Source organism: Hibiscus syriacus, unplaced genomic scaffold (assembly GCF_006381635.1).
Source record: "Hibiscus syriacus cultivar Baekdansim isolate YM2019G1 unplaced genomic scaffold, ASM638163v2 tig00110788_pilon, whole genome shotgun sequence".
In the NCBI taxonomy this organism is placed as follows: domain Eukaryota; kingdom Viridiplantae; phylum Streptophyta; class Magnoliopsida; order Malvales; family Malvaceae; genus Hibiscus; species Hibiscus syriacus.
In genome coordinates this window covers 349,540-373,291 of record NW_024062863.1, presented here as the reverse complement: position 1 = coordinate 373,291, position 23,752 = coordinate 349,540, and the positions used below count along the sequence as shown (strand labels likewise).

Below are 23,752 nucleotides of genomic sequence, written 5' to 3'. Positions count from 1 at the left end.
TAAGTCGGCTTTCTTTTTGCTATGTGCATAAAGTAAGCTATATGGAAAATAATTTTGAGAACTACTGATGGTGTACCAGAAAAGGGTTTAAACTATGATTTTCAAAAGTTAAACTCTTTTACGAAATTGTGAGATTACTGGACTATGATTTGTACCTATTGACATTTTATGGAAATGTTGGGACACATTGAGCCTAGCTCACCTTTTGAAAATGTTTTCCCCCTTTCAGATATTGTTGGTTAGATACCTTGGTTCGAGCACTTGGAGGATCAACATATCTCTTGAAGTAAATCAGATTGTAATGTTTTTATCTGGCAAGTTGACTTTATTTTGGTGACATGGACCTTATTTTAAAATATCGGATTTTATAATGATAACTCTTTTGCTAATACTGTTCGGTTTATTGTGATATTGAATTTGAAGACATGTTTAAAATTAAATTATTATTTATTGGTACTATATTTACGAGTTGGATTTTGATAGTATAATTTGTTTATAATTTCATGTTATTTATAATGTGATTTTATATTGATGGAATAACGGTTTCGAAAAATGTCTTTAATAATCATAATGTGATCCACTAGACTTAGTCGAAACGCATAGACCGGGTCGAGGGGATTACATACGATGAGCCAGTGATGGAGTTACTATGGTAAGAAGTGACTCCTAAAATGTTATTTAATTTGTGATTATTATATGTGCATGAATACATGAAATGAGTATAGGTTATTATATATATGTTACATGATATGCATAAACATAAGAGCATAAAACATAAGAGATATATGATATGATATACATGATTATATGCATATGTGATATATGCTATGAGACATGACCAATGTGAAATGAGATAAGTTATGTGAATATATGAAATGATATATGAATATGCAATAAGTGATACATGTGATATGATATGAAATACATGATTACACATACATGTGGTATGTGACAAAAAAAGAAAGAACAAGTGATGAGAAAAGTATTCATCGTAAATGCCCATAGTATATGATACGAGAGCTATAGGTATAGTTGGCATGCCAAGAGTCGAGGGTATTGTAGTCCTTCGAGATGTAGTGGTCCTACGGGACATATATAGCAGTCCTTCGGGATGAATACTGAATAAATGTTCGGTGCCCCATGAGGGAATTTATACGAGCTGTGGTGATAGCATTGGTGCACAACCTCAATGTACTCACATACCTCTATTCTCAATAATATACATGGGCAATACAATTGAAAGATAAATTAAAGTGAAAGTGATACAAGAAGGTAAGTTTCATGTGTGCATGACATGATTATATATATGTCATGAAATATATATATATGCATATTGAAATGTCATGATCAAATGGTAAGAATGCATATCTATGAATCTATTGTTACATGTTCATTTATTGTCTCACTAAGTCTATGACTTAGCGTGTAAGTGATTTACACGTAGGTACCAAGAAACAAGAAGAGCAGTAATAGAAGTGGCAACGACGGTATCACTACTAGAAGATCAGATCAGAAGTAATTGACAAAGTATGTATTTTGTTGTGTATAGAGTGTTGGCATGTAATAAGTCGTTAATTATGAGCACTCTGATCGAGTTTGTATTTTGTAGTCTCTTCTATGTAAATTAAAGTATTTTGTTTTAAACAAAGTTTTTTAAATTCCCGGGGATTTTCTTTAAGTGTCAAGGTTTTAAAAGTCAATGTGACACCTCGGACTCGTATTCGGGTCGGGTACGGGTTGAGGTGTTACAGTTAATGGTATCAGAGCTAAGGTTTAGTCGATTCTCGGCATAAACCGGAGTCTAGAGTGTTTTATAAGGTATACATGCCAACAAAATAGTGAAAACTTCTGATCTGATACGGTAAGGAGTGTACTGTCTTGCTAATAGAATTAAAATGTTATGTTATATTATATGTATGATAATGAGAGCTTCTAAAGTGAAGCACAAGGCAATAAACTGAAGGTAATAGCATTCACCTGCCCTGGCCAGGCAGGGAGAAGAGCGAAAACCTCAGGGAATGCCTGAATAAGATTAAAGAATGATATTATGATGTGTTTTACTTTTATACTTCTATAATTCATAAAATGAATGTATTGAAAAGAGTTGAAAACACCCGAGTTCAAGGGTGAATTTGAGAAATGTTTCATTGTTATGGAAATTTGATTAAATGATAGGAAGATAATATTAGAAAATTTTCATTTCTCCAAAGTGGAGAAGTTAAATTGAGTAGTTTTGTTACTACATAGATAAGTTAGAAGTATGGTGAACAAATGTTACCATAAGAATGTTAAAATATCAAGTGATGTGGTTATCATTTGTAGAAGAGTTCATGAATAAGTACATGAATGATCAGTTCATAAAATAAATGAAACTCAAATATATGAGATTGAAACAAGGAAATTACACATGCATGTGTATGAATATAAGTTTAATAAATTAAACAGATTTATTGTTGAGTTGATTTTGATTAAGAAGGATAAGAAAGAACATGTGATTGGTTGTTTAGGGCTTGCGCCTTAAATTAAAAAAAATGTTATTGGTTTTGAAATTTTTCTCATTTCTAGAAATGGTTAATCGTGTTAAAGCTCTAGGGAGAGTTAAGAATAAAAGGATTGGACAAAAAAAATCTCAGATGATTAAGAGAATTAGTGCTTTATAGAGTTAAGTACTATCAAAGAAAAATAGAGATTTTGGTTTTCAACTTTAAACCAGATATGAATTAGTTTTATTCTCCGTTAGAAAATCAAATCATAAGAGAGTCCGACAAACTCAAGCAGTAGGGTTTGATCTTGAAAGATTAAACAAGGAGTTAATTGATAATAAGTCAGGGTTAAAGACAACCTTTGTGAATTAGGTTAAAAGCTCTGTTAGAAGTTATGAAAATTGAAGCAGGAAAAAAAATTAATTATTTTAAAGGAATATAATGAGTTTAAGTATGTGTATGTGAGATAAGGATTTGAATGTTCAAGAGAAGATATAGAGTAATAGAAAAGTTTGAGAATGAGTAAGTGGGTGAACAATTTATAAGATAAAGGAAGTTATAACGTTTGATTTTTTTTAAACAGAAAAATAATATTGCGTGTGAGTAAAAGTCCGAGTTTGAAAAGATAAGTAAGATATAAAAAAATTGATTGAAAATATGGTAGATGATTGAGTGGATAAGGGTTGTACCCTAGATTAAAAGTTAAAGATTTCGTTTAAAAATTGAATGTACTATTAAATAATGTTAAAGGATATCCACTATTCTAAAGTGGAGAATTTAGATGAGATAATTTAGTTGCTATGCGGTTGAGATAAAATATGGTAAATAAATGTTATAATGGGAATAATGGAAGATTAATTGATGTGAATATTGTTTCGGAAATTTTTTTTTAAGAAATAGGTATGTCAGTAATTATTTTATAAGATGAAAGATGTTGAAATGTTGAGACTGACAAATAAAATTTCATGATACATGAGAATGAATGTGGATTTGATAAGTTAAGTAAACTATTGTTGAGATAATTCTGATTGAAAAAGGAGTATATGATTAATTAATTGGGACTTGTGCACTAGATTAAACAGTTGTTATTGACTATCCGTAAGAGTAAAGGTGATAGAGTTAAAAGATTGGAAGAAAAGCTAAAATGAATTAATCAAGTATGATATGGATTTGAATATGGTTAGGTATTTGGATCCTATATATATATATGAAGACAATGAGAAGAGTATTTACAGGTTTTAAAATGCGCTTTGAGGAATAAAGATACAAGTATAAGAATAATAAAGAATAAAGTTCTGTGCTAGTAGATATGACTATCAAAGTCAGGAAAATGTGATAAGGAGTGATAGTTAAGGATAAATATATATGATATACAAGAGCATGTGAGTATAAAGGACATGATATGATTTAGTTATGTATAAGATAATACTAATTATAAAAAGGTAAATGGAATGGTTAATTTTGAACCAAAGGAATCGTATTATGGATGAGTGAGAATGAAGGTTTGATAAGTGAAGGAAATAGAGAATGAATTATTTTGACTAAAAAAAATATACACATATGGATAGTTCGATGAAGGTTTACGTTTTGATGGAAAGAAATAAGTTGATCAATAAAGTAATGTGATAGTGAATGTATTAAGTTAAAGGATTTGTATGTTTGATGGAAACAAAGGATTGATAGAAAAGTTAAAAGGATAAAGAGGGATAAGTATAAATGATATGAAAAGAAGGTAAAAGCATAAGAGGAAAAAGGTAATGAAAGAATTAAAGTAATGAAATAAAGGTTATGATAGCACGAAAGATTTATTAAAAAGGGTTAGAATGAGGTGTAAAGTATAAGTTTGGTATAAAAGTAAGAATTTTTTTTCAATTTTAAGTGGAAAGGATAAAGAGTTATGAAGTTTTATATGGGAAAAATTGTCGGACACCATTAATTTGGTTCAAGTTAAAAGATTAGAATTTTATTTGCCAGGATTTATTGAAAGTGGTTGAAGATAAAGTAAAGATAATTCAAGATAATCTCAAAATGACATCTGATCGACAAAAGTATTAGGCAGACTTGAGGCAGAAATAAATTGAATTTCATGAAGACGATAAAGTTTTTCTTAAAGTATCTTATTAGAAAAAAAATTATTATGCAAAGGGGAGAGTATAATAGAATTTAAAAGATCGGAAAAAGAATGTCAGACTAAGTTAACCAAGTGTAACATGTATTGGTTTAAGGTTGTGTTTCTTAGCCATGTAAATATAGTCAAAGAGATAAGGATTTATTTATATGTATGAAGGAAACTTAAGATATATTTGAATGATAGTATTCTCTCTAATCAAGTTGTTAAAGATAAGTATGTTACTTTTGAGATGATAAAAAGAGTATTGACATCAATTTAAAGATTAATATGAGTAAAATTTAGAAAGAAATGTGTATAGTAATTTGAATGAAGATGGTATAAGAATAAATGTTTGGTTTATGTTGTAAGTCATTAGAGAAGGATGAAAGAAATCAGTGGACTCATGATGTTGAGTGATAAAGATTGAGATTACCGTATGGATGGAACCTTATTATTTCCATGATGAGCTAAAGATTAAAAGGTGTAGAATCGAATGAGTGAAAAGATATGAATGAATGTAATTCCTTGTTGATTGAAAATAAGTTTAGTAATTGCAACCACGAAGGGAAAGTTAAAGACTTAAAGTCGGATGAATGTTATCATGTCATAGAAAGAGTTATTATTGAGTTTGTTTAATGAGTAGTAGGTCCGCAAGTAAAGAAATATATCAAAATAGCTTTTTGTGAAGTTGTGTAAAAGAAATGCTGGACCCTATTAAGTTAGTTGAATAGAAATATTAAGATTTTGTATGGACAGATTGGATCAAAGAAGTTGAAGAAAAGTGGGGAAAAATTACATAATGGATAGTTAACAGAAGTTCTACACTTATTTTTTTTAAAAAAAATGGAATTTCTAGATAAGTGATAAAGTATTTCTTAATATCTTGTTCTGAATAAGATTTTCTGTTTAGTATAGCTCAGTCCTACATTCATTGGACCTTATGGATCTTTAAAAGAGGTGGATCCGTAATATAACAGAGAAATGCAAATAAGAATGAGTATATAGTTATCCATCTATTTGTACAGTGAAAATTCGAGGACGAATTTTCTTAAGGGGGAGAGAATTGTAACATCCCAAAATACGGGTTAGTGACTAAATTGTAAAACTTCAGATTTTGGTGATTTAAATTGGATATTTGAATAGTTCAATGATTGGTTCAGAAATATTTCCTAAAATTTTATAGTAATTATCCAAAGAATTAAAGGGCAAAATGGTCATTTAGCATGAAAGATATTTTTCCCCCAATTATATGAATGAATCACGTGGGATGGGGGAAAGAGTTATCTGAAAACTCTTTCTTCTTCCTTTCTTCTTCTCCCAACCGTGGAAGCTAGGCAAAGGTAAGGGTTTTCTGATTTGTTGGTTCTTTGTTAAATTAAAGGTTAGGTTTTGATCATTAGATGATAACTAAGCTTAAGGAAAGCTTAAGTTGTCTTATAATCAAAAGATGAAGAAGTTATAAGAGATTTAAGAAAATGAGTTTTTATATGAAATCATGGAAAATAGTTGATAAGTTGAATTTGAAGTTAAATTTGACTTGTCATCATGATAATTAAGGAATATGAAGTGTTAGAATTGTATTTAAAACATATTGAAATTTGAGTATGATTCTTGAATTTCATATGAATGATAGGATTTTGAAGTTATAGATGATTTTCATGGATATAAGTTGGTTTAAGTAATGGTAGTTGAGTTTAATGACATGATAGGGGTTTAAAATAGAAGAATTAAGTGAAGAATTGATGATTTTCGGGGTTAAAATACAATTTCTGGGTAGAGGGAACCGATACCTTATGAATGGGAATCGATTCCCCCTCTTGGATGAAAATTTCCAGAATGTTCAGGGGGTATCGATTCCCCCTGGGGGGGTATCGATTCCCCCCTAAATGAAAAAATGGAATTTGGTTCTTTAATCTGGCTTAAGTTGTTAACATCAAGTTTAAGGTTTAGGCTTCTGATAGTTGTTTTGAAATGTTATATTTATGTAGATATTGAGTCTAAACAAGTTCCGGAATAATCAAAGGATTAGGATCGAATCAAAGAAAACAAGGCTAAGGTGAGTGCAATTTTAATTGTACTTATATTATTGAACGGACATTGACTTGCGATGAGCCAGTGATGGAGTTACTATAGTAAGAAGTGACTCCTAAAATGTTATTTAATTTGTGATTATTATATGTGCATGAATACTTGAAATGAGTATAGGTTATTATATATGTTACATGATATGCATAAACATAAGAGCATAAAACATAAGATATATGATATGATATACATGATTATATGCATATGTGATATATGCTATGAGACATGACCAATGTGAAATTAGATAAGTTATGTGAATATATGAAATGATATATGAATATGCAATACGTGATACATGTGATATGATATGAAATACATGGTTACACATACATGTGGTATGTGACAAAAAAGAAAGAACAAGTGATGAGAAAAGTATTCATCGTAAATGCCCATAGTATATGATACGAGAGCTATAGGTATAGTTGGCATGCCAAGAGTCGAGGGTATTGTAGTCCTTCGGGACGTAGTCCTTCGGGACGTAGTGGTCCTACGGGACATATATAGCAGTCCTTCGGGACGAATACTGAATAAATGTTCGGTGCCCCATGAGGGAATTTATACGAGCTGTGGTGACAGCATTGGTGCACAACCTCAATGTACTCACATACCTCTATTCTCAATAATATACATGGGCAATACAATTGAAAGATAAATTAAAGTGAAAGTGATACAAGAAGGTAAGTTTCATGTGTGCATGATATGATTATATATATGTCATGAAATATATATATATGCATATTGAAATGTCATGATCAAATGGTAAGAATGCATATTTATGAATCTATTGTTACATGTTCATTTATTGTCTCACTAAGTCTATGACTTAGCGTGTAAGTGATTTACACGTAGGTACCAAGAAACAAGAAGAGCAGTAATAGAAGTGGCAACGACAGTATCACTACTAGAAGATCAGATCAGAAGTAATCGACAAAGTATGTATTTTGTTGTGTATAGAGTGTTGGCATGTAATAAGTCGTTAATTATGAGCACTCTGATCGAGTTTGTATTTTGTAGTCTCTTCTATATAAATTAAAGTATTTTGTTTTAAACAAAGTTTTTTTAATTCTGGGGGATTTTCTTTAAGTGTCAAGGTTTTAAAAGTCAATGTGACACCTCGGACTCGTATTCGGGTCGGGTACGGGTTGGGGTGTTACACGTAAAGTAGATACCTCGTCACGCCATGCACCATTGTCATCGCATAAAGTATCGACCTCCTCACGCAAGGTATTGACCTCATCACGTAACTCCCCTAACTCATCCCGTGGAGGTGGAGAACAGAGAGATAAACATCGTGGCATCTTTGTCGGTCGCCTATCATGAGGTGATGGTGGAGAAGAGGCTCGATGATGTGATGGAATAGGTGATGGCTCTCGTTGTAGAGGTATATAGTGTGGTCGATCAAGTGATGGCTCTGGTTGAGGTGATGGCTCTCGAATTGGAGGCTGCTCATCATTCGTGCCATCAAAAAAACACATACTAGCTTGCCACCAATCAGTGGCAAGCTCAGCCTCCGTGGGTGTCAGCCTCTGTAATGGAGTGTTGGCCTCCTAACAATATAAAAGCTCAAACAAAGTTAAATGTGTACTAGTAATAACTTGTTTATATATGGTAGTATTTGTGTTAACTTACATCATTTATTGTCGCATACCGTAGTAACTCTTCCCAAATCAAAAACCGTTGTTTCCTCTTCCAGGAAATAGCTCTAGGAATATCATTTGAAGTTTTTAATGCATCTGTCTGCATGTCGGGAAAAGCCTCAAATATCCAAATCTATAAAAATAATATAATACACAAACATTAGTAATTGTTAAATAATTAATTATAATTTTGGAAACATTATATAGAAATTCTTACCTTAAAGGCCCAAATAAAGCCTGACAAAGTGTATTTGGAACCATCGCCACGCAAACTTTTGCGGTCATCAAAGGCAGACGACAACTTATTCCAGGTAGCTTTCCATATATACGAACCCCACGGAAACATGTTCCATGCATTTAGGTCATCTACCAATAATATTAGGTCCTTAGGAATAGGTTATCTGGTCTCTCTGCCTAAAAAGCCGACATGCAAAAGTACTAAAAGGCATACTCGGACAACATCGACATCGTCATCGTCCATCCGAGTAAAATCATCTTTCTTATTCAATAATCTCGTCAAGTCGTAGACGTGTAAATTCGGCTTTTCCATTGACAGCTCAGGAAAAACCCGAGATAACTATGAAGGGCGGGTAATATGACTAGTGTATCGACCTACATCATCGTGTCCGAAGCGTAGACCAGTGATTAAGCAAAACTCCTCCCGCCCAAAACACGTATACGCCGGTGGAAAATAAAACCATATCTCTTCATTATCACGTTTTATACTCTCGGGTAGATCGCTAGTCATGGTATAAAGCCACAAATGGGTCAACATATCATCTCCACCCGGATGTTGTACTTTCAGCCATGGCCCGAAGCAAGTATCCTCAAACAATTTTCTTTGTACAGGTGAAAGCTTCGACGCAATTGTAGTGACTAGGCTTATTTTATTTCTTAAGGTCAATTGAGCCGAAAAAAAGTTCTACAAAAACAATAAACATACCAAGTTAGATTAAAAACTACACTGTGAAGATATACCAAAAACAATAATAAACATAAAGAGTAGTAGTAGTTTATTCTTCAAACTTAAATTTGCAACACTGTGAATTTCGTATTTGTCTTTGTTTTTTGGTTGAAGTAATGCAATTCATTCAAGTTTCAATTTGTAGAAGAATAATAGTTTCTGAAACTTAAAATCGCAACACGAAAATGAAAATCGCAACACAAAAATGACTATCGCAACGCGAATTTGACTATCGTAACGCGAAATGAAAATCGCAACACGAAAATGACTATCGCAAGGCGAATTAAACTATCGTTGCGATTTTTATTTCGTGTTGCGATCCTCGGTTTCAAATAGTCATTGTCTAAAATTGAAACTTGAATGAATTGCATTACTTCAACCAAAAGACAAAACAAAGATAAATACTAACTTTACAGGGTTAATGACTAAACAATTTAGCAGTATTGGCAGCAATCGAATGAGTTTAATAAGCAATCTAAGTGAAATGGTTAATCTATTATTGAAATTACCAGTAAACTTATCATCAATTTCAATATGAAAAACCTAATAATAATGCAAAAATTTCAAAATAAAAATAATTAAAAAAACTAACCCTCGGTGGTTGATTTGGTTGATTTTCCATTTCTGATCGTGAATGATTGTGAGGGTGGCTCTAAGAGATGGAGATAGATGGATTTCGCCGGAGATGGGGATTGATTTCGTCGGAGATGGGGACGGATGTCACCGTAGAGAGTGAGAATGGAGATGAGATTGAGTTGTGATTTAGGGTTTTAGGTTAAGAGTTACGATTACGGGATGTATTAATATTCGTGTTTGGAATTTGAAAATAAAATAGGCGTTGCGATACTAATGGCGCTTTGAAAATCGCATTGCTATTTTGTATTATCGCGTTGCGATTTTCTAAAATCGCAACGCGAATTTGGAAAATTGCAATGCAACAGTCAAAATCGCGTTGCGAATCTGGAAACTGATTTGCGATACTGGAGATCGAGTTGCGATTTAGAGATCGCATTGCGATTTTGTTGGTCATTTTGGCAAATCGAAAAAAAGTTGGTCAAAATCGTATATTATAAGGAATTTTCGGTCACTGAAGTTATTTTCTCTACTTATTTTCATCGTTCATGAAGTCAAATCCTTGGCCAACCACCTTTCCAAATAGATCAACAAAGCATACGTTTGTTACAAATCTCAATCATTAAATTAGTAGTTTGTTTCGCCCTGAAAAATACAAATTTTTTAATGAATATTGCAATTTAGTGCATGTTTGGGGACATGGTTTTGATTATCTCGAAGGTTTAAAACAAATAATCACGTGGAGGTGTTCGAGTTTGGCAGGTATGATTCTCTAATCTCACATGTTATCTTAATTCTTAAGCAATATACTAGGATGAAAGAAGCCGACAATATTAATTACCATATTCATTTTAAATTATTGTTGTTTAATTAGTACTAATCTTGTATTTTGAACAATGTTGTATATTGATTACTGTAATCAAATTGTTTGGAAACTAAGGGAATATTTGACTAAGTTGCATTTGGGAAAGAACTTCGAGCCAAAAGGATGAATTCTAAAGAAATCAGTAGCCTTGTATGTAATTTACTCATTTTGTTATAAATTTGAAACTCACTAAAAAAATGTAAGGTTGTCAACGCTTGAAAGCGTGACATATAGGTGTGGCGACCCCTACCACTAGGTTATGTCAATATTTAGGTTTTTAAATTAACAAACATGTTAGTTCATCTAACTTATATCATATTAAAAAGCCCCACAAGCCATTAACGCCTCGTTCGCATCTCCCTCATCAACGTTTTCTCTCCAATCATCGATGACGTGCACCGCCACCACATAAGTGTTCTCCGTCCAGTCACGACCAAACTCATTCAATCCGTTCGTCGAAAACCGTCGTTGATCAACGTGAATCAGTGTTCAAAACATTTGTTGAAAACCTGTCGACCATCGTCATTTTTCTTCAATTTCCCGCCGTTTTCGAACTCAGTTAGTCTCACCGCCCCAGCACTGGACTCCCCGTCGTCGTCCGACTAATACCCGACCATTTTGGTTCCTCACCATCATTGCGTCGCTTTCGTAGAGAGTAAACATCGAAGAGGTTTCAACTGTTCATAAATTGGGTTTTTGATGCTCTGTCACAAAATAGCACTTACACGAGACCCCCGAGATGTCGATCTAAGAACTGGAAAATTTCAAGTTGAACCGAGGACGGAGCCGCCACACGCGTCACTCCCTGCGCGTGGGCGTCATTTGTCAATTATGGGAATCTGTTGACAAGTTGAACCGATCTAGACCGAGCTGTTTGACCGGTTATTGACCGTTGACTGAAAGTTGACTTTTTTCGGTAACACTTATCATGACATTTTTTAATGTCCCGAGTCTGTTTTTAGGTCTGTTTCACCAAATTCGAACCCATTAAGTTGTTTTTCAGCGTTTTACCTTCCGATTCGATCCATTTTTCACAATTAAGTTATGTTTCTGATGTAATTCATTTTGTTTATATCTGAGATATTTTTGGGCATTGGATTCAAGATCGAGAGCGATCGAATGGAGTTTAAATGGTCGATTGAAATGGCTCAAATATCAAGGTAATACATTACTACCTTATGCATGCTTTATGAAACATGTTGGTATTGGTTAATGCATGGATGAATATGTTTGGTTACATGCGTGTAATTAATATTTCTAAACTCGATCCGAATGTAATATAAAGTAATTAAACTGATTAAGACTCAGATTACATGTATAAGACACTAGAAGACTGCTAAAAAATAATTTCAAGTTCATTTATTAACCTCAAAATCTCTAAATTCTATTTATCCTTGTTAAAAGTTTAAATACCGAAAGTACCTTATTAGGAAATTATGAAATTACCCCTAAGAGGTAAAAATGTCTCGGACTGACCTTGATAGTGAAAGTACCTTGAAAATTTGTATTTAACCCGATAAATTGTTGATTCACCTGTTAAATTCCTGATCTTTTCGAAAAATTTATTGATAATCAATTCTTAACCTCTGAGAATGCACTAGACCTAGAATTTCTGATTTATAAGCAAACACCCAAAGACTAACTTATTGAAAGTACTCTTATTGTCAGGATTTGTTCGAAATGACTGAAACAATTAATAAGTTTGAATTAAATGGAAAAACTGGATTGAATGAAAGGATTAAAATACCTTGAATATTGAAATGATCGAAATACCCCTAAAACCCTTGAATGATCGAAATACCCTTGTGTTTCAAAATGAATGAAATATCCTCGAGCCATAAAATGACTAAATTAACCTCAAGAATCGAAATGACCTAAATACATTCATGGTATATAATAAGTGAATGTCATTGGATAAATTTCGGACATATTGATAAAAATATAAATAAATGTTGTATCGCCCCTAAGGGTTGAAACACGTCCCAAGAATATCGGCCATGCTTGCTACTATTACAATATGAGAATAAAATAAATATAGCTTGAATACCCATTCGTCTCATAAAAATTTGTCAAATGATGGTTCTGAAAGTGATCAATTCAACTCTATAGTGCAGTCAATAATAAGAAATGAATATTCGTGAAGTTACTCTACTTGTATACTTGGTAAGTATCGCATGTACTGGGATCAATACAATTCGATCGGACTTGGAAGCCTGATAAGATGCTTGAAATCTAAAATAATGTGAATCACTCCTTACCTTTATTAAACTAAATTACCAAAATTTCTGAAGAATCAAATGACTAATGCCCTTATGAGTCTGATTAATGGAATCACCCCAAGAAATTCTAAATCTTAAGAAATTCTGATGTAACAGTTTCTAAATATCCTTTGAATATATATATCTGAATATTATATGATCCTAATGTATCACTTTCCTAATGATTGTTTAATTTGTTAGCTATCGGACTCTTTAAAAAGGGATCTCATTTCCAAAGTTCAATCAGTTTGCAGAAGTTTTGTGTTTTCCCCGCTTGATAATTACCAAGTACCTTCGAAAAATAACTAGATCATCTAGTGTGTTCCTTATGTGCTATATGATTATTTTATCTGTCCTGAAATTTGATTTACCGAAGTTACTAATTTATTGAGTTTTTTTAACTGTTCAATATTCTGAATTACTGATTTATTGAATTACTATTTATGAACTATGGCAACATGATATATGATCCATAGTTACCTATTTTCATTGAAAAATATAATTATGCTTGATTTATGGATCATGGAATTTATTGTTTACTGCATGAGCTGATTATTGGGATATTGTATGGGTAGGATTCTGGAGTATGGAGGTTGTAATATCCCAAACATCGGGTTAGTGACTAAAGTGTAAGAATTCAAAATTTAGCAGTTTGATTTTGATAAATTGAAATGTTCAATGATTGATTTGGAAATTTTATTTAGGACATATTATCAAAGATTGAAGGATGAAAGGGTAAAGTGGTATTTTGGCATAAAATGAATTTAAAATTCAATTTAAAGGTAATATAGCATGTAAGGAAATATGAGAAAGGAAAAGAAAAGCCTAGAGAATTCTTTTGATCTTCTCTTCTTCCATCGTGAACTTACTTTGTTGAGGTAAGTGATTTTGAAGTTGGTTGTTTCTTTCATTTTTGAATTAGTTTTGTGTTCTTGGGTGGTATAGAAGCATAAGAAAGCTTAAAGATGATTAGAAACAAAGAGATTGATGAGTTAATGGTGATTTAGTAAAAAGGGTTTTTAAGGGAGTTGATGAGAATTGATTAGTTTTTGGATTTTAAAGGTATAATTAACTTTTTAAAGGTTTGAATAAGGTAATTGAAGTATTATAAAGAATTGAAAATATGTTTGAAGAATGAGTGTGATTTTTTGTTTTAAGTGTTCTAATGAAAATGTTTGATGTTAAAGGGGATTTAATTGATGTAAATTAGTTGTGATAAGTGTTATTGATTTTAAGGGTATGAATGGAGATAGAAGTATGAGATTTATGTGAGTTTTGGGTAAAATTCGAATTGAAATAAGTGAATTATGGGCAAAGGTATCGGTACTGAAAGAACAACACCAATACTATAAGGTTAAATGAAGGGAAATTGTATGAATCGGATGAACAATATCGATATTGAATGAAGTATCGATACTGATGGGGAAGTATCAATACCAATAGTAAGGCATTGATACTATAATTGAAGATGAAATTCCATATTGTAATTTGGGTACCGATACTGAGGTAGATAACGGTACCATAGAAGGGAAATATTAGTATTGGTGTATAGTATCGATACTATTTAGCCTGAAATTTTAAATTAGGAGTTTCATTTAGTTTATGCAAGTGTTGATTGGTTAGTAGTTAATTGAGCTTCGATATTTATCTTGTTCATGTTAATGTGTAGATTTCGATCGAAAGCAAGTACCGAACGAATAGACGTAGTAAAGATATTGAACGAGAGTGAAAAGGATTTGGCTTAGAGCTTAAGTGAGGCAAATGTTAGTTCAACTTACTTCTTTTATATTTGATATGAGGAGGCTTACGATGAGCCAACCTCGAAGGTTTTCAATAAAAAACAATTTGAATTATTTTATGAATTGTTCTTATAATGTTTTACTTAAATTGTATTTCAGAAGTATTGTTGTGATTTCATTACTATAAGTATATGTTCTACGTGAATATATTCTATTTGAATAAATGATAATTTGAATAATGTTAATTGAAATAATTATATGGTTAAAGCCCAAAGTATGTGTTATGAGAATTAGATGTATAGTTGGCATGTTAAGAGTCGAGGGTTCTAAACGGTCATTCGGGACAAATCTATGTGGCACTTCGGTGCATATTCTTCGTGGCACTTCTGTGCAAATTCTACGCGGCATTTTCGATTGCAATTACAATGCATAACCTCAAAGTACTCACATACCTTGAGTTCTCAGTGATATACATTGGGCTATTTAAACAAAATAATATGATTTAAACAGTGCAAAGAGTATATGTTATTGTTATGAAATGTATATTGTTTTTCGTATTTAATGTTTCCTCTGAAATATTTAAGCAAATGTTTATATTACTCATTTATGCCTCACTAAATCAATGACTTAGCGTGTGAGTGTTTTTACACGTAGGTTCAGAGAAGTCAGTAGAGGAAAGATAGGTCATGACAACATACCTTGAAGAAGATTAGATCAGACTGAATTTAGTAGTATGTGATTTTGTTATTTTGAAATTTTGTTGGCATGTACTGAAATGTTTAAATCGTAGTTGCTCTGATATGCTTTGTAATTATACTAATTAAGGTTTATGTAAATATATTAAATATTTGTTTTCATTGTTTAATATTAATTTTGATTTTAACTTATGTTTTGACGGCTTCTCCACTAAAATAAAAATAAAAAGTCAAATTTTAATTGGATTTTCAACGAGTCAAAGTTTTGCAAAGTCAATGTGACACCTCAAATTTGTATTCAGGTCGGGTACGGGTCAGGGGTGTTACAGAGGTTCAGCTCTGATCAAACTGGTAATTCCTTACGAATCTTAGATAACCTTTGGAAGGCTTTGAGGCCCGAAGGCATTTCCTTGGATAGGCTCTAAGGCCCCAATGTACTCCCTTGGGTAGGCTTTTAGGCCCTAAGGTACTCTCTTGGATAGTCTGTCAGGCCTCAAGATACTACATTCGGTTGGCTCCTACTCCCAATGGGCCTAGGATAAGTCTTTATGGATGCAGTTATGCGGAATTGAATATCGGTGTTCGGTTGGAGGGTATTAGTGTGGTCTTAAAAATATATTTAATCTGTCTCTCTAAATATTTCCTTTAGATTTTATTTTCTCGACTGTTACCTAAAGAAATAATTGATGAAATCTGAGCTCGTCGCTAGAACCTGATGATGTATGTATCGTTAAGAAAATTTATGTTTTACTTTATATTCGATGGCCTATTGCATTCATATGGTAGTTTTGTATTACTAAGCTTCTCACAGCTCACTCTGTTACTTACAATTTCAGGTTAAAAAGATTGATTCCTATGCTTTTATCGACATCAGTAAAGAAGTTCACCCGATGTTACTTGTGGAGTACAATGCATATAATTAGGGGGCATATAGATTGTATTTTGTTTTTATATTCGAGTTTGAAACTTGTTTTATTACTGTATATTTTTTAATACTATTTTTAATATATAAATGATTTTTATGAACTTGTATTTTCCCTATAAATTATTTTACAGTTTTAAATGGATTAACAAAAATTTTAAATTTTCCAAGATTTTCAGCCTAGGTCGCTCCGGTGGCCTAATGTGACACTTCGGATCAGATCGGATCACTCGTATCGATTTGAAGGTGTTACAGTTACATTGTTTGTTACATATTATTATCTTATTTATATATATATATATATACATGTTTAAACTTTAGGATTTTTTTCGATATAGAATTAATGTTTTTTTGAACTATTTAATCGATATTGATGATAAAAATGAATATTATTTTTTTTCAGAGATCATGTATTCAAGTTATGTTGTCAATTGATTAAAAAAGTTTTAAACAAACATTACATTATATTAATCTCATATAATTAAAAAAATTATATATTATACGATGTAACATTCTTTCTCACTTAATATCATGAGAGTCTCGTCACGAATCATGTTATTAATGTCCACCTTACCTATCCCATTCACTGAGGCTCTCGGCATGAAATCGACAGTAAAAAGATCGCTCTAATTTTATTTGTTTAGAGACTATTGCTCTCTTCTCGAAAAACATGTATAATAAGATGTGCAATACAATCATATTTAAAATTCAACGACCTTACCTTTTTTTATATTTGAAATAAAATAGGTAACTGATTGGATTTAGTTATAAAACACTCAAATTTAAATAAAAATATTAGTTAAAATAAATGAGTTATATTAGAACGAATTTGGAAAAATAAGATAAAATAAACTCTAAACTTTTATTTTTCAAAAAAAAAATCATAGAAGTATTTTTATTTATTATATTATGATCTAAATGATACTTTTTCTCTGCTCCCATTGGTCAACGGATTAGTAATTAATTTATTACTATTTTTATTTTCTCAAAGGAAGACACATGAGCTTCTTGTTGAAAATTTAGGCAGCATATGTCGCTACATAGGTGAGAATATTATTATTTATTTATTTTGTCTGGCACTTGATAATATTATTTATTTGTAAAGTTTCAGCTTGAAGACATTCAATTACTGCCCATGTCTTAAAAGAAAAATCGTTTTCTATAATATTTTTCAAACCTTTGAAAGCGATTTTTGCAAATACTTTTATTTATAAATTTATACCGTTTAGGACGGATTTAAAAATTTATGTAAAAGTATAAACTTAAAAAATTATATTAAAATTTTAGAAGGTGCGAAATTATAAAATTTTAGGAGTGTGAAATTAAATAATTAATAGAAAATACAAATAAAAAATCTAAAATATAATAGAATTTAAAAATTATTGCCCTCGTTCCATCCCTAGCCCCTTACAAACAAAGAGATTGATCGAAGGGGACGGATAAAGGCAATCACCCCTCTAAAAATTAAAAATTAATATATATTTTAGATATTTTTAATTAATAATATATTTTTATCTTTTATAATTTTATAAGTTCACCTCTCATAAAATTTTAGAAATTTATTTCAGGTCAAAAGATTTTGTCCATCCCTACTTGCATGCATTCTTCCTCCAATCAACACTTATCTTCTTTGACTTTATCATGAATAGTTCTTTTAATTATTAAAATAAATAATATTATAACAAAAGAAAAGTAACAATTTATTCACGGTTTAGTTGCCAAATTATACTCGTTTTTATTATTATTAAAAGAAATAATATTATAACAAAAGAAATAATATGCATATTGATTCTGTTTTTATATTTCGGCTGCTTTTTACTTTCAGGAATTATGAGCTAATAGGCTCAATTAAAAATCATTTTCATTATCCATTCTACAAGGCCCAACAATTATGCCGACATCACATATGGATAATATTGGAGTTTTTATAATAATAAAATATATATTGTACGTTTAAAGAGAATATAAATTTAAGGGTAAACTACACGCCTAATACTCCAACTGTCAAGTTTGTTCCATTTTGATCATTCAATAATTTTTTGTTTCAAAATCATATATAACGTTACCTTTTGATTTCATTTTGGACACCCACCGTTAAAAGTATAACGGTGAAGCTTATGTGTTTCCATAAGATAATACCAAATCTTCATTAAAAAGTAAAAAAAAAATATCACGTCAAAATGAAATCAAAACGTAGCATTAGGTATGTTTTTTAATAAAATAATAGTTAGATGACCAAATTAGAACAAAAGTGATAGTTTGAGTGCTAAACATTTAGTTTACCCTAAATTTAAATATTAAAGATATATAATTATAATCTTAAATATAACATACAAATAATAAAATAAAAATAATTTATCTCAAATGTTCTACAAAATGCAAGGATGGCAATGAAGGCAATAGATAAAAATCAAAACTTCGGCTTCTCCATGTAAATGAGAGCTAATGCGAAAGAACAATGAATTGCGTGTGAAAAACACAACAAAGAATGGGCAACCAAAAGACAAGGTAGGAGAAAATTCTTGAAAAGGATGTTATTTTATATAACATCCCACTCAAATAGATTGGATATTAAGTACGTATATATTAATAATAATAAAATTATACAGAATAAATATAAATAGAATTTTAGAATAAACACAATTAATAAAATAAAAAATATTAAATTCTAGTATAATTGTCCTAAAACCGACATAAGTATACACTTCTTGTCGTCGAAAACTGTATAGTTATTTAAATACTCAATTCATTTAATTTTTCATAGAATAACCTAAGTAGTTGGGGCAAAGTATTTATCTATATTCTAATTCAAATGAGAGTCGAATATGAATATTATAATGTTTTGAATATTTTATGCTATATATGTAAATGATAACTCGAGATTATGATGTGGCTATTAAATGAAGGCCATTGAAACGTGGAAGTGTGAACATTTTACCTGAACGTCTGTCGTTGGGTGGGTAGATAAGTTGTCTATAATCGTTCATGTCATTTCATGTTTTTTTCCCAAGCTTTATGGTTATATTCTTCAAGATAATGATACCTTCATAATACAAATATTAGCTGAGATTGTGTTCATATCATTGTAGGGTATATGGTCCAATCCAATCATTCTTTGCACTCAAACAAAAAAAAGTGCACGTCATTTACCTCTCTCAAATACGATAAAAAAATATAAATTAATTATTATAATAAACACATAATTAAAATATATTCGAATATAACACTTGCAAATAATGATATTTAAATATAGAATATATGAATTCTCGAATTAAACATCGAATTTTGTTGGTTGGATACTTGGGTTTGGAGCTTCATTAACAGCCATGATTTCCACTTCCATCTCTTCTGCTTCAAATGTTGAATGAACTCCATATAGCACATAGAACACAGTTATCAAACATGTCCATATTGCAAACCTTTCGAACGACAGCACCTGTAGTGTTGTAACGAGAAAGACATTAAGGAAAATGGAAATGGCAGCCGGCCACGGCATCAACGGCACCGACCACTCACTAGGCTGATGGGCAGAGTTTGGGACGACCGTGTACTGAAGCAAGGCCGTAACGACGATCATGATCCCACCGAATACCGGCAAACCCCACCATTGCCGTTTCCTTTTCCACGAAACCGAGAAGCCGACCGCGGTCAACGTTAGGAGGCAAAGGAAGGACAATGTAGGGAGCGGTCGATTTTTGCCTACGATCACGTATTTTCGGTAAATGAGAGCGTTGGCCACCAGGTAGAACACCAACAATGTGCCGATGGAGATGATTTCGATCACGATTTCCATGTCCGTGAAGAGTGATATCAATGCCGTGCAAAGCCCCAAAAAGATGGTGGCATTCAACGGTGTGCCCGTTGAAGGATGAACTTTTGATAGCCATGATGGAACTAGCCTGGCCCTTCCTATAACACAAAGGTACCTTGCCTGACCTAACATGGCGACCAAGAGCGATGCTAGAATCCCCAAGCTTGCTCCGGCACCGACAACATTCCCCGCCCATTTCCATCCGATTCTCCCGAAAGCCATTGAATATGATGCTGTTTCCGCTATCTACACATGATCATATATCAAAACAATGCTATATAACTATATACATGCATACATATATGTTTTTATGTACGTATGTATGTATGTATATGTTGAGTATGTTACCTGTTGGTAAGGAACCATCATACATAAAGCCAATGCCATGAGGCAGTAAATTCCGGTGACAATGAGGACCGAACCGACAATCCCAACCGGGAGGCTTACCCGAGGCTTTTCGATCTCTTCGGCCAAGGTCGAGACCGTGTCGTAGCCAATGTAACTGAAGTAAACTACGGCTGCACCATCAAGCATACCTCTAATACCATCCGGAGCTAACCCTCTTGGCTTCACCAAGTTGTCAAATTTCCCGTAGCAGAAACCCGAAATTATGATGAATCCGAAGAAAACGACATGAAATATCGTCATAACAAGGTTCAAAATCGAGCTTTCTTTTGTACTGCAAATCCCAGGAAAAAAAAGGAAACATATCCATCACTTTCAAAATCCCATAATTTTGAGGTACAAATAAAAAAAGATAGTTAAGTACTAGGGATCAGATTAACCTATGGCATAGGCAAAGAGTTAGAAGAACAACAACAGCAACAGCAGTGAAATCCAGCTTGTTGTAGCCTTCTGGCAATCCATGAACTTCAATTCTCCATGAATTTGGATCAGTTACTCCAAAGGCTGAGCATAAATACTCAGTAAAGCTTCTTGCTACTGCGGCATTTGATAATACATACTCCAGTAGTATGTTTGCACCAGCAAAATAGCCAACAAATTCTCCTACAAAGAATGGAAATTAGAGAAAGTTGATGTCTTGATAATATATACAGACGCACACATACATACCAAAAGTCCCTCTCAGGTAACAGAAGGCACCGCCGGCAACGGGAATCTGGACTGAAAATTCAGTGTAACACAAAGAAGATAAAAGTGCAGATATTCCAGCAATGATATATGAAATGAAAACAGAAGGACCGGAGGTATATCGGGCGACATGGCCGGTGGTGACGAAAACTCCGACGCCGAGCATTCCTCCTAGACCGAGAGCAACTAAATCATACCACTTGAGTTTCCTCTTCATATCGGCACCGGACCTTAGCCTCACTTGGTTAAGCTCTTGGTCTGGGGTCCATGTTGCTAGCATTCTCTTTCTGAGCCTATGAGGGGTTTGAGAGAGAGATTTGAGATAGTTGAAGAAGAAAGGTTTCTTCTGATGTGTGGATTGATTTGTTGCCATGTTTTTCTCAAGGAAATGGGGTTTTTTCTTTTTGGTGGCTTGGTGTACATGACAAGTTCGAGGCGAGAGTTTAAATATGAATGTAGGGGAGAGAGAAAGAGAGAGCGTATATCTTGGTAAATAGATATTGTAAATATTTATGAATTAGATAATAATATTTCATCAATAATTTTAATATTTTATTTTATTTTTTATTAGTGTAATATCATCTAATTCATTAACGGTGCATAAAATTATATATGATTAGTGCATCAAATATTAATTGTATTATTGTATATATATTGTAAATATATTGTGTTGTTCAAATTTTAGTTTTGATTTCATTTTGGTCATCCACTTAAAAAATTGATGATGATGTTGACATGTTATCATAAGATAATGTCACGTTATTATTGAAAAAAAATACAAAAATGTTACATCCGTAATTCTATTAATTTTTAAACGAATGACATTCAAAATAAAACTAAAATGTATTGTTAGATATAATTTAAAAAAAATAATAGTTAGGTGACCAAAACAGAATAAAAATGATAATTGTGATACTAAACTTATAGTTTATTCATATATATATATATGCATGCATGCAAGCATTACTATTCCTCTCCGCCGCTCTTAAGATGCGCCTCCAGTTTCTTTAAAAGCTTTCGGCGCGTCTCGTTATGCGAAAAATGCAAAATCTGTTTCTTTTGCTTATTTAGATCTTCTTCACGTTTGATATCTTTTGTCTTTACAGATATCTTCAAACCTTTTTACCTCACGTTACAATATTTATCGCTTGCTTCAGCTTCACCGAGAGCACATTAAATGGTTCAATCAGTATTACCATTCAGCGGCTGATCCAATCACATGGACATGCGTTGAAGCTCCTGTTTAATACCCTAAATCTTTATTTCCAAATTTTAATCAAATTTTTCAGATTTTATTTAATTTCTTGATGTTAAAATACACAAAAAATATAGTACTGATTTTACGATGATCAGGCAATGAGAATTGTAAATCAAAGTTATTTTACGAGTAATAAAGGAGAAAAATACGAGTTCATCAATGTTTGAAGTAGTTAAAAAAGTCGAAGAATGACAGTATCAATGACAACGTGAGAGATGGATGAAACTCTAAGAGCTTTGAAGTTGTTGGAAAAAATAATAAAATGAAAAAAACTGAGGTGTGGTCACATCAGCAAAAACCATGCCACATCGCTATGTTGTTTCTGACCTAATGCTCGGATGACAAAAAAAAAAGGAGTAATTCTAAAGTTTAGTGATTGAAATGATTTTTTTAAAATTAATGACTAAAATAAGAATGTGTCCAAATTAAGTGATGAAAAACGTAATTTACCCTAAATAAAGGCAGATAAAAGTAAAGCTATCGATTGACTGCATGCGAAAGTGGTTCTTCTTTCACTTTTCATCAAACATATATATATTTATATTGTAAGTGTGATGATTCTCTGTAGCTAATCTTCTGGTAAAGTGAATGTTTTCACATATTGGCTCCAGAATCAAATCCATGGGTACAATCCAATAATTAATAAAATATTTTAATCATGTCGAATATATCAAGATTTGATCTGATTGAGTAAACACAAGGACTAAACCAGTATATACCCCTTTTGTTCTTCCTATAGAATTAACCTGGTTTACCGCGTAAACATCATCGATGATGCTGCTCCACGTGTCTCAATGAGACACATATATATTTGGGACTGTTTATCAAAATGTACATGGATTTGGATATTTGTGGAGGAGAAGCCATGGCAGAACCCCCATTTGGGAAGTGTCCAGACTGTCTCACAGTGCATGTATAGCTTGAAGTTTCGAGTGTTTTGTCTAAATACTAATTAGGGTTCAAAAGTGAAATCATTAGCATATGCAATTACAAAACCCTATTCGAATCCATTGTGCTTTCATGTCACAAATAATCAGAGCAACTTGGCCAAAGACTTCTAGTGAAAACCTGCAATCAGCATTGAAAATAAGGTAAAACCTGTAATACTAAAAATATCAAATATTCTCAATCTCAATAATATTTTTATTTGTCGAAATCGTTTTTTTTCCTCTCAATTTATTTAACCAAACTGATCACACCGTAAATTTTTCGAATTAAATCTAAACGGAATTCATATTATAAAATCTAACATACCTTAAA

General features: G+C 32.1%; 1 protein-coding gene across 1 annotated transcript; it reads right to left on the bottom strand.

Moving 5' to 3' along the window:
- Positions 1 to 19,602: 19,602 nt before the first annotated feature.
- On the bottom strand, positions 19,603 to 21,626 carry LOC120140642 (cationic amino acid transporter 6, chloroplastic-like). The gene is made up of 4 exons (XM_039155609.1): positions 21,217 to 21,626; positions 20,928 to 21,150; positions 20,491 to 20,821; positions 19,603 to 20,388 (listed from the first exon to the last, which is right to left on the bottom strand). Exons 1-4 carry the CDS (start codon positions 21,605 to 21,607, stop codon positions 19,603 to 19,605), a joined length of 1,731 nt encoding a protein of 576 aa, XP_039011540.1. The 5' UTR covers positions 21,608 to 21,626.
- Between the last annotated feature and the right edge of the window lie 2,126 nt (positions 21,627 to 23,752).